Source organism: Dipodomys merriami, unplaced genomic scaffold, assembly GCF_024711535.1.
Source record: "Dipodomys merriami isolate MVZ:Mamm:240054 unplaced genomic scaffold, mDipMer1.0.p SCAF_31, whole genome shotgun sequence".
Taxonomy (NCBI): Eukaryota; Metazoa; Chordata; class Mammalia; order Rodentia; family Heteromyidae; genus Dipodomys; species Dipodomys merriami.
Genome location: NW_027204604.1, coordinates 6140858 through 6153501, shown reverse-complemented (window position 1 = coordinate 6153501; position 12644 = coordinate 6140858). Strand labels below are relative to the sequence as shown.

General features: G+C 34.5%; 1 protein-coding gene across 7 annotated transcripts in view; it reads left to right on the top strand.

The window, feature by feature from the left end:
- The window catches only part of Rcor3 (REST corepressor 3), a 52273-nt gene that overhangs the window by 26805 nt on the left and 12824 nt on the right, over positions 1 to 12644 (top strand). For 6 of the 7 annotated variants that reach the window (XR_011376320.1, XM_070041565.1, XM_070041564.1 and 3 more), the window contains exons 8-9: positions 910 to 1128; positions 5858 to 5935. Coding sequence is in view for 6 of the 7 variants with exons in the window: in XM_070041565.1 (XP_069897666.1) it covers positions 910 to 1128; positions 5858 to 5935 (297 nt within the window). In the remaining variant the exon portion in view is untranslated. Of the gene's footprint in view, positions 1 to 909; positions 1129 to 5857; positions 5936 to 8049; positions 8112 to 12644 lie in introns of all 7 variants that reach the window. The other variant, XM_070041568.1, reaches the window with a different exon arrangement.

Genomic DNA, 12644 nt, shown 5'->3' with positions numbered 1-12644 from the left:
TTTTATTTAATTTTATTGTAAAGTTGATGTACAAAGGGGTTACAGTTACATAAGTCAGCCCTGCTTTTTGATTTTTATTTTGGAAACCAAGTCTGCCTGCTTGAGAGTACTTAAAACCTCAGCCTCTTGAGTAGCTAGGATTACATATTTTAGTCACCACTGCTCTGCTTCTACTTTTTAAAACTTTAGAGACATAATTCTTCTTCAATAATTCTAAAAGTAAAATGTGTCCTCTTTTTTACCAGATGCCTAAACTGCTACATGTAATTTCTAATTAATCCCTTTTTTCTTTATCTTTTTAGGGGACAGTACGAGGGCCTTGAACTCCAGGCCTTGCACTCTTACTTAGTTTTTTTCACTCAAGATGGTGCTCTGCCACTTGAGCCACACTTCCATTTCCTGCTTAATTGTCGATAAGGGCCTCGTGCATTTTCCTGCCAATGCTGGCTTTGAACTTCAATCCTCAGATCTCAACCTGTTGAGTAGCCAGGATTACAGGCATGAACCACCAGCACCTGACTTCTTTCTTATCTTTTTTAAAAAATTTGTACATAATAAATTGTAGTTTGAGGAGTTAGTTTCTTTGCCCTTTACTATTTAGGGAAACTATATCCCATCTTGAAGCACAGAGGAATAGAATCTTACTATTTAATTTATTTATAGTCCAAAGGGTCTAGAAACCAAACATATGATTGAATGATTAACCAAAAATATATTTTGGTATTATGCTGTATCTTCCCCATCAACTAGTGAATGGTTGGAGTGTGTGTGTGTGTATATATGACTGTGTGTGTGCGTGCATGTGTGCTCATTTGAGTCTATACATAATATAATTGATTGGAAGCATTTTTCAGATAATATACACTTACAAACATGAAAGGACCAAATATGCTATCTTCATTCTCTTAGGGTAATACTGAACAACCTGTCCAAACTAGCAAAATTGGCCTTGGAAGGAGAGAGTATCAGAGTTTACAACATCGCCATCATTCTCAACGTTCTAAGTGCCGTCCTCCAAAAGGCATGTATTTAACCCAAGAAGATGTAGTAGCTGTTTCCTGTAGCCCCAATGCAGCCAACACCATCCTGCGGCAACTGGATATGGAGTTGATCTCTCTAAAACGTCAGGTATTTTATAAAAATGTATATTGTTTTTATGTGGTGCTTGGATTGAACCCAGGGTTTTGTACTATGGTTGGCAAGCCCTACCATTAAGCTACACTTCTCTAGCTCATTTTCATTCTTTTAAGAGTTTATCTTCAAGGTGGGTGGCCCCAGTGGCTCATGCCTATAATCCTAGCTACTCAGGAGGCTGAGATCTGAGGATTGTGGTTCAAAGCCAGCCCAAGGAGGAAAGTCTGTGAGACTCTTATCTCCAATAAACCATTCAGAAAAACCAGAAGTGGTGCTGTGACTCAAGTGATAGAAGGCTAGTCTTGAGCTGAAATGCTGAGGGACAGCGCCCAGGCCCAGAGTTCAAGCCCCACAACCGACCAAAAAAAAAAGACAAAAAAGAAGAATTTATCTTCAGCACCCAGGCCCTGAGTTCAAGTCCCATGACTGACCAAAAAACTAGTTTCTTTTATACAAATATTAGATACTGGACTTGAATGCCAGCATTTCTATGTATTAGCTCTGTCATCTTAAATTCTATAAGCTTACAAAGCATCAATTTCTGCCTATGAAATTGGAATAATCATCACTTCACTTGCAGATTGTTGGTAGTTATTTGTGGTGATACATATAGTTTATTTACCAGTATTTGGCACATTTTGAATGCTCTATGAATAATTACTGCTGTTTAGTAGTAGTAGCAACAGTATAGTTAAGAGTATCATCATCATGATTGGTGGTTACAATTATGTAACCATCTTCCCAATCCAATCTCATCAAGTTTCCTTTCTCCCTTTTCACACATACGTGCAAAGTGTCTTGACCATATTCACCCTACCTACCTATTACCATTCTTCTGCCCCCTTCCTACTCATACTTATATAATTTTGTCATTTTTTTCCTTATCCCTTATATCTGTGTTCTTCTAAATCTTTACTTTCTTAGTCTATAACAACCAACCCACACTATCTACTATCTACTATCTACTATCCCTCTCTCTATATATAGAGAGAGACAGAGACAGAGACAGAGACAGAGAGTGTGTGTGTATATGAATTGAGTGCTTAACCTTTAGTCAGATCCTATCTTCCAAACCACAGCACTTCTCTTTTAAAAAAACAAAAACTTCTAAAATAATGTCTTGAAAGTTCCCAAAAAAATGAAGGAATAGGAAGTGGCGCTGTGGCTCAAGTGGTAGAGCGCTCACCTTGAACTGAAGAGTACAGGGACAGTGCCCAGGCCCAGAGTTCAAGCCCCACAACCAACCAAAAAAAAAAAAACATAGCGATTAAGAATTCAATGGAAAAGCACTTGCCTGACAAGTGCAAGGCCCTAAGTTCAGTCCTCAGCTCTGAAAAAAAAAAAGGAATAAAATGGAGCCTATCACCTGCATTCATACTTCATCCTTAGTACCACTATATTGAAGGATTGTTTGTATTGATTTTTCAAAAGAAACATTAAGCTTGTGTTCCTGCTTTGGTTATTCATTGGATAGGTGACATAGTAAAGGCTGCATAAATTTAGTAAAGGCTCCATAAATTTTGCTATTACTACTTTTATCTGTTAAGATTCCTTTCACATACAATGACAAAAATGATACTTGGGTCTATTTTTCCCATTTCCTATAGGGCCATAGTTATTCAACCGACCATGTATCCATGATTCACCCTAATTCTCTGCAGTCATGCATTTACAAAGTGGTCTTAAATTTCTTTAACTCATCGCTGCATTTGAGTACCATCTTTCCTTAATTTTTACTGCTTTTTTTTCATATTTTAGATAGATAGCTATCTATGGGGGGGGGGGGCGCCAATGGGTAACCAGTCCTGTTGCTTGAACTTAGGAACCTGGATACTGTCCCTGAGCTTCTTCTTCTCATGGATAGCACTCTTCCACTTGAACCATAGCTTCTCTTCCAGCTTTTTTTTTTTTTTTTTTTTTTAATAGTTTAGTGGAGATTTGAGTCTCACAGAGTTTCCTGCTCCGGCTGGCTTTGAATCATTATCCTCAGATCTCAGCCTCCTAAGTAGCTAGAATTACAGGTATGAGCCACCAGTGTCCAGTTTTAATTATATTTTTATTATCTATAATAGTTGTACAAAAAGATTACCAGTCAACAAATCAATGTATACAGTACATATTGATTGATTTCACCTCTTTCATCATTCTCTACCATCCCTCCCAACCCGATCCTACTGATTTAATGAAGGTTTTCTTAATTACTTAATATTTCTCAGTTGGATTGTTAAATTGATCCCTCCTTTCACATCATTTTATTCTCCACATTACTGTTGGAATTATCTTTCAAAAAGGCAATTATATGATTTAGTTCCTTTGAGTAAAAATCCTTGGCTTCCTTCAGTCTGTAGTCAAATTCAAATTCTAATCTGACCCAAGCCTAACTTCTAACTCATACCCTAACATCTTTGTTTCTTTCTAAATGTTATTCTGCCTGAAATTTATTTTCTCTCCCACCTGCCTAAGTCTTACTAATCCATTAAAACGTGGTTTGAGTATCATCTCCTCTGGGACATTGCCTACCACTCATCGAACAACACATATACTTTTATTCTATTTTTCTTTCTTTTCCCTGAAGTCTATGTTAAGTGTTTTAGCATTTTATCATACCTTTATGTTTCTTTATCTTCCCATTAGTCCTACCTTGAGAACAAGGGCTTCACATTTGTATGTGTTTCTAAGATAGCCAACTAATTCCTTAAACCATTCTAGATTTCTGTTTCAGCTATGTTAAGATCTATCTCCAATGGAAAAAAATTTACAAATAACTTTAGAAATATTTAGTTGTCTATGCTGAAAAAAAAAGAAAAAAGTAAACAATAATCTACGTAGACACTTAATAGTATCACTAGTAGAACAAGACTGTAAAACTTGAGGACCAGGAAGGTGATTCAACTGGCAAATCACATGCCATAGCACAAGGCCCTGAGTTCAAACCTAGTACCACAAAAAATTAATTAATTAACTAATTAAATCATGATATGGTTTAAATTGAGATTGTACCTTCTATATATATGGCCTTGGCAAAGTTGTTGTTTTTTTTCACCTATGCCTTACCTTCCTCACCGGTAAAATGGTTCTAACAGAAGTAAGAGTCAAGGCAGTATAGCCCACACTTGGAACCCCATCTACTCTGGAAGTAGAGACAGGAGAATCACAGTTTGAGGCCAGCCTGGGGGAAATAATCTGTCAGACCAGGTATGGTGGTCATGCCTTTAATTATAGGTCCTTGGGAAATAGAAATAGGTAGATTGTGATCTTGGGCCAGCCTGGGCAAAAATAGGAGAGACTGAGAGACAGTCAGTGTCAGTTCTATTCTCTTGCTTTGAAAACATGAATTTGTTCCAAGGCATTCGATATGCTAGAGAATAATTTGAGCATAGTGTAAATTTTGTGTGTTCTTAAGTATGATTTTTGTCAGTGAAAAAGTGTTCCCAAGTGACCTGAGTATATATACCCACACACCTCAAATGTGAATCAGCTGCCTGAATTCACTGTGTGTCGTGAACCACACACGTCTGATATATAACTTGGATCTGATTTTAAGTAACCCTCCTTCTATCACTTCACAATAATTCATAAGCTGCAACCATTTTGATGCCCACTTCTGCAAGCAGCCTTCAGATCTTTTTCAAGGTAAAGTACAATCTTTACTGTATCATTTATGAATTTAACTGTTTACAATATGTTAAACTGTACTATTGTTTTTTGTTAAATTCCTTTCTTTTCATGTTTGTCATAATGAAGGTTTTGAGTGTTATGTCCCAACCACCTTTTCCTCATAAGACCTATATTTTTTATTGCAGATTTTACATAATATAATGGCTTTTTTTGGCAGTACTGGGGTTTGAACTCAAGGTCTTGCGCTTGCTAGATGGGTGCTCTACTGCTGAGCCACACTTCTAGCCCTGATTTACCCAGATTATTCTTTGAGATAGAGTCTTGTTTCTAGTCTAGTGTGCATCTAGATTGTGAGTCACCTATTTTAGGGTTTCCATCATTGCTAGGATAACAGACACATGCCACAGCATCCATCTTCCCTTGGTTGAGATGGAGTTCATGGGCTTTTCTGTCCCAACTAGCCTGGCACTGCTGTCCTCCCGAAGTCAGTCTCCCTCATAGTTTCGGATGACAGGCATACACCAATACACCCAGCTGTGGGTTGAGAAAGGGCCTCACAAACTTTTCTGACTAGATTCATCCAAGACCTTTCCAATCTCAGCTTCCTATGTAGGTAGGTTTACAGGCTTGAGCCACTGGTACTCAACTAGTATAATGACTTTTAAGATTGTATATGTTGTACTTATCCCACAGTGTGTTTGTTGAGAATCAAAATACCAAGGATAATGTTTTATACTTAGTAAACATTAGCTACCATTGTAATTATTTTTATGGAAATAATTGTTCTTTGGGGCTGAGGCTATAGCTCAGTGGTGAGTTCTTGCTTGTCATAGTAAGGCCCAGGGTTCAACACCCCCAGCACCACCAAAAAATGACTATGATTTATGATATTCAGAGTCTTATTCAAAATCTATTAGTGTATTAATGCTTGCACTAATTGACACGTTAATTGAATGAGTTGCATATCACATCTAAAATGTGATAATTATGTGTTCTTCTGAAATAAAATGTAAGATGGTTTTGATATATCTCCTTTGTTTATTGAATATTCAAAAATATACCTGAGAATATAATTTGATTCTTCTTTTGGGTTATTTTGTTTAAGGTTCAGAATGCTAAACAAGTAAATAGCGCACTTAAACAGAAAATGGAAGGTGGAATTGAAGAATTCAAACCTCCTGAGGTATGTTATTGAAAAATGCATTTGAGTTGGTGAAATCTTGAAACCTTGTTCTTTTGAGTTATCTGGTATTGAAATACCAGATAACTAGTTGCATGTTGTTACTACTTAAAAGATTTCACATTATGAACTATTATATTTTTAATTATTATTTAGTTAATCTTTTGAAGCTTAATTAATCCTTTTGTATTTATTTCTTTCCTATTCTTAACAATTTTTATCAAGCAAAGTATTTAAGGGATATAGGAACAAGAATAGGCACAGTGTATGTGAAAGTTAGAGATCATTGATAAGCAAACTGTTGCCTTTCTGGATATATAGCATTGTTTGCTCAAAGCCCTTTTCTGTCAGTGTGAATTGGTAGCATAGCAAGAATAAATCACAAGAAAAGAAGTTCCTTTTATCAAATTTTTATTTTAGTTTAAGATATATGTCTTTAGGCGTAACTTCTTGGTGGATTTTTATTCTTCTACTTTTATTCCTGAAAATACAAAATATAAAATAAAATCTTAAGCCCTACTTGAGTTTCCACTGAAACCTAATTATGTTTGTGATATTTCTGGTAATTATAGGAGTACTTAAATGCCATTGGGGTCCAAGCAAGTCTTTATGGAAGTTTGTCCTGGAAGATCTTTTCTCTTTTAAAACTCCTCTGTTATAATTCATATCTAGATTTTCCTTTCTGTATATGTGATAGTAGAATAGTCTTATTTGTCCTAATGGAAACTTTTTTTCCCTCCTAATCACAGGCTGACTGAAATTTCTGCAGATGAAATATGTAAAGGGTGAAGGGAGGTTGGAATAGTACTTCAGAAATGATCTACCATATGCCACTTGATTATTAGTATTAATCTTTTAGGAAGGAAAAATTGTTATAAAAACAGTTGTTTTTTGTTTGTTTTAAGTAATCTCATGATTAGGTTATAGAAAAGCTTGAGACGTTCCTGGTCAGTATCTCATTCCAAACCCACAAGTAAACTGACATTCAAATAACATTTATGTATTTAAAGAAAGTATAATACAAAAATCACTTTTTTTCTATATTATTGCCAGTTATTTTAAATTTTCTATTGAAATTTTTACTTAAATTTTGTATATAAATCAGAATAAAATAAAAATTCAAATGCCTGTAATTTCATAACTTAGAAATTGAAAAATAAATAACAAAATCATTACAGGAACACTAGGAACAACTTTATACTAAAAGTTTGAAATTTTAAACAAAAAGAATTTCTTAGAAAATATTGTCCTTACCAAAAGAAAAACTGAATAATGTAGATAATCATTAAATAAAATGAAGGAATAGTTAACTTTCTTCTTGCCCAAGAAAACAATAAGCCCAGATCATTTTATCAAGTTTTCAAGAAAAAAATTTATAGACAAATTATATAAAGATGTGAGGTATGGTAGCATTTTGTTTTATCTGTGTGCCACCTTTTTAAGCTTCATATAAATCCATACAAGTTAGTAAACCAGGTACTATAATTTTATGTCAGAGAGGTTAACTGCTTATTCAAACTTAGATAAGTAGTAAATGAGAGAACTCTGACTATATTCAGATTCCGGGAGTCTTGATTGGTCCTAGATGAATACATTTTATGTTAGAAAAGCACTTTTGCTTTGGAAAACTTTCATAGAAATAGCAAAATTGTTCATCAGTTTTAGTTCAGTTATTGAGTTACAAGCTACAAAGTATTTATATGCCTTGGCTTATTATAAAAATAATGGCCAAAATAAAAGTTAACCAAACTCTTAACATACAATGTATCATGTGTATGCTGAAGTTTGAATATTACTTTGGGATGACCTGTTAAACTCATCATATGATTTGAAAAATACACATGTTTTAGATATCTAGAATATATACCTCTAGGGTATATTTATATTTAATCATATCATTCCCATTGCTTTCAGGAGGAAGGCAGCTTAAATGAATGATTATCACTGTGAAAACCTTGAAAAATCATGGAATTTATTGTTTTACCTTTGGGTTAGACTTTACCTAGTCAGAAAATGTTAATAAATTTTGGAATTATTATAATAGGTCATTAAATAAAGTACCTCACAATTAAGGTGCTTTACTTATTAATTTGGTTTTATTTGTTGTTTTCATTTAGGGAAAAATTTGGTGAAGAAAGTCCATTCACTTCCACAAGTATTTATTGATCACCTATTTCATGTAAGGCGCAATGTTAGGCACTATGGGAAGTGTTTGTGGGAAGGGGAAAACACATAAAGATGAGGATGAGATATGGTGATTTTTTTTCTACCTCTTAAAAAATTATAATCTAGATGTTATAAGACAAACTGATAAAAAGTTGTATGATATCATTAGCAAAGGCTAGAGGAAACTGGTTGGCTCTAATTCATTTTGACTAGGATAATCAGGGAAGACTTTCTGAGAGTAAGTGTTTCAGCTGAGGTTTGAAGGGTAAGTGGGATTTTTGCACATACAAAATGGGCAGAAGAGGTCATTGAGACAGAAACTTAATATAAATAACAGGAATGTATTCAAAATGTGATTTCACTGAGAAAAATAAAAAGCACTCTGACAAACCAGTCAGCAAATATTTTCTTAACTTTACCATGTGCTTATTGTTGTGCTAACTGCTGTTGAGAATCCAATGAAAGTGTAAAACAGTCTTTTCTAGAATTAAATGGCATGGAGAAATGAAAACTGGGAATGAGAGAGTTGTCAGCAAAGTTGAACAGGGCTTCTTTGTTAGAGACAGACAGGGCAAGGGCCAGAGTGTAAAAGTCCTTGTGAAAGCTAAAAAGAGAATTAAGCTTTTCAAATTAAGACAAATGTGAGAACCTGTAGTTTTTTCAGTATAGGAAGTATATACTAGAAATTTTAATAGTAGGAAAATTATCCTTAGCAGTGTTATCAGGTTGTATAAGAAAAGACAAACTTCGTAGTGTGGATTGGTATTTATTAATGGTAGAAATGGAAGTAAGTGATATCCCCAAAAAACATTTCAAAGTAGAAAATCTGTGCCTCTTTGAAAGTATGTGAGTGTTAGGGGAAGAGGTAGCATTTTTTTCTGCTTGCATTTGCTTTGAATGGAAATGGCTAGATGGAGGCAAGGAGATAAATGAAATCCAAGAATAAAATAATTACACCTGGAAGGGGGGTGATGGTTGAAATTTCTCATTCATGTGTTCTTGGAAAAATGGACAATATCCTTTCATTGTGGGTGTTGCAGCATTGAACAGGAGGTTTAACTTGGTAACCTTTTCTACCTCTTGATTGAGAGGTAATATGAACTGTGATGAATAAAAATGAGAAATATATGAAGGCAGATTGATTTAGGAAGGACTGTGAAAAAATGCTGAACTCACTAAGGATGCCATGGATATTCTAGGTGGCTCTTTGGGACTTTTTATTTTATTATCATATTCTATTTTTATTTTATATTATTTAAACAATAGCACTGCAGACCAAATTTGCTATAGAAGAATTACTCTGTGATATACCCTAGCTAACCACAACTACTACATTTTTTAATGTCTTACTGTATTCTGGTTTCCTCTTTTAACTTCTAAAGAAGTTTCTTGTGCTTGAAAGAAAATACAAAATCAATAAGGAATCCTGTGTGTTTATTTTTCTTATTTCTCTTTCAATCTTCCCCTCTTCTACTGATTCCATTATGCTAAGACTATTTATCCTGAACTGTCTCAGCTCTTTCTACTTGTGATTTCCACCAAAGCTGCTTCTTGAAAGTTAACCTTGGGCACTAAGACCAAATTCTACAACTTTTAACTCCTGATTCCCCATGCCATTTTCTGAGCCCTTATTTTAGCTGTTTGCCCCTCTTTTGGTTTCTTCCTTTAACTTTTGTAGCTACTGTGTTCTCTTTTCAGCTGTAATTATCATTTCTGTACATAAATATAGGCACTGTATAAATCTTTATCTTCAGAATTCATTTCCTCTCTTAAGAGGTACATAGTCTTACTACTGTGTTTAAACTTTTCATCATACGTATGCTTAAATGGTGCAGATTCAGCCAATAAGAGAGAGAGAGAGACAAAGAAAGGAAGAGAACAAGATAAAATAGAGAATGGTGATAGCAAGTACGGTTGCTGGAGATTTTGCCTGAGCTGTGTTTTTTTAGTATATACCCTAGAGTACGTAGTCTTATTGAATTGAAAATCCAATTCCTTCAATTTCTACTTACCTCCTATGTATCTCTAAACTTAAAAAAATTCTAGTATATAAAATATATAATACATACCTTTATACAATATTATCCTAAATTCAAGTCAACAGCTTCATAAGAAAGCCAGCAAAAGAAACTAGTGACCTACTCAGTTGTTCAACTGTATGCCTGTATGCCTTCCCATGACTACCTTTGTAAGGACATAATTCAAGAGTAATTTGGGAAGAAAAAAATCCACTTTTTTATTTAAAGTTTGTAGTCCAGTATAAAAGCCTCATACCTAAGTTCAATATAGCTCCATTGCTTTCCTTTATAAAAATTGCGCAGCCCAGCACTGGTAGCTCTCTCCTGTAATCCTAGCTGCTCAGGAGACCAAGATCTGAAGATCACAATTTGAAATTGACCCAGGCAAGAAAGTTCATGAGATTCTTATCTCCAATTAATCACCAAAAAAGGCTTTAATATGGCTCAAGTGGTAGAACACTAACCTTGAGCAAAAGAAACTCAGAGACAAAACCCACATCCCAAGTTCAAGCCCCAGGACCAGCACATGTGCGTGCGCACGTACACACACACGCACACACGCGCACACACACACACACCCCAAAAACAACTAACATAAGCAAGCACATCAAAAAAAGAATAAGTAAAAAAAAAAAAAGAAGAGTGATAACCATAATAATTGTTAATAAAAAGAGAATTTTAATTTGAAAAAAATAAGTAACAAAAGATTTAAAAAGGACTGGGCAGAGGGGGTGGGGGAGAAGAACCCTGAGAAAATTAAGTGAAGCTGATAAAGCAAAAATGGTCACTTACACGTGATCATGTTGTAAAGTTAAAAGCCAAAGGATGAAGGGTATTATGTCATTATATAGTCAAGAAAAGATGTCAGCAAATAAAATTAACTAAGGCCAGCAAATAAGATTAACTAAATCATTAACTCTTTTAAAGAAGCCAGTTTATGTTTTATTTTCATATATCAAGTTATAATCAACCTTTTTATTTTTTCACCATATATCGAAATATTTGAACCTGTTTTAAATAGGTTTCAGTAATCATCACCAGTGATTGTCAAAGACTTGCCTTTTACAGCCAAGGTATCAGAGGTACCTACCAATTAACTCAAAATTAGCTATTAATTGATTCATGTTACTCTTAATTTTTGTGAAACCTATGCTTAAATTTCTGAATTCCCCTCATCATTTTTTTAAAGCTTTGGCTTACCCTTCCATGATTGTTTCTGTGTATGTGTCAGAATGTTTCCTACTTCCCCTCTTTCTCTTTTCCTTTTGGCTAGTGTTACTTTAGCCTTAATGCCAGTATCCTAACTTCTGAGGACTACTACCTAGGTAGGCTTTGATCCCTTTTTAATCTAATTCAGTGATTTCAGTAGTAGATCTCCTTCACCACTACCCCAAATCTTTCTTTTCTTTTTTTCCAGAGTCAATCGAATTTTTTAAATTATTTGTTGTATTGAGGGGATCAGGAGCAGGCCTTTTCATGCTTTGCGTGCCTCAAATCATGGGTCATCAGGAATATTTGGGGGAGACCAGTCTCTGATACTCCACTTGACTAAGTAGTAGGTGAAAACCTTGGTAACCCTTAAACACATAAGTTAAAAGAGACCTCAGGTCTTTTTAACTTTTTATTCTCTCCACTAAGAAAAGAAAATTGTTTAAATTCTTATTCTTCCTTCTGAATATTGACCTATAAATAGACCTTTGTGTGCTTGGTGAGAAAATTGGTGTTACAGAAATGGTGTAATGTAAAAACTCACATTGCTAAGACCATGTCTGACACCTAAACACCCCTTCTCAAAGAAAACTCTCTTTCTGCTTTGCCCAGCATGTCCAGGTATAAGTCACTTTATGTTGGCAGTTCCTTCTGCAGAACTTTGCAAGCTGATATATTTTTTTCTTCACTCCACACATGACTGTCAAAGATCCTTGAATAACCAGTCTGTGGATATACACTAATAAAATCTGATTAAGCATTTGATATTGTAATACTGCCATAATAAAGATTCTACACTTAATGACTTTGGGCAAAAATTTGAGGAGGGATGTTAGGAAGCCTTGAAAAAAATAAATTCTTATCAGTCAATGATTTTCTGCTTCAGGAATTAAAAGAAGTGTTTTAGCACTTAAGCCTAGTCTGCATTGTGTACTAATATGTGCCACTGTCTTGGAGTAAGAAAGAATAGGTTTAATTTTAAATATGAAGGGAAGAAGTTTTAGAATCATGCATCCTCTAAAGAAAACAGTCAAAAACTAGGCTAAGTTATTGTTTGTAGTGTGTCATAGGAACATCGTAGTCGGAAAACATTTGACTATCAGGTTTCTCAGATTTTAATGTATCTTAATATGAATGTTATTCATTCTTCCAAATGAGTACATTTCCCTTTCATTATCTTTCTATGTGAGTAAAAGGTAACTCAGAATATATTTTTAATCCTTCTAAAAATGGAATCAAAATCTAGAACTTTCATGTCTGTGATTTGGTTAAAAGTTAAAGAAAAATAAGCACTTTGGAAAAATGTCTGTCTTCATATC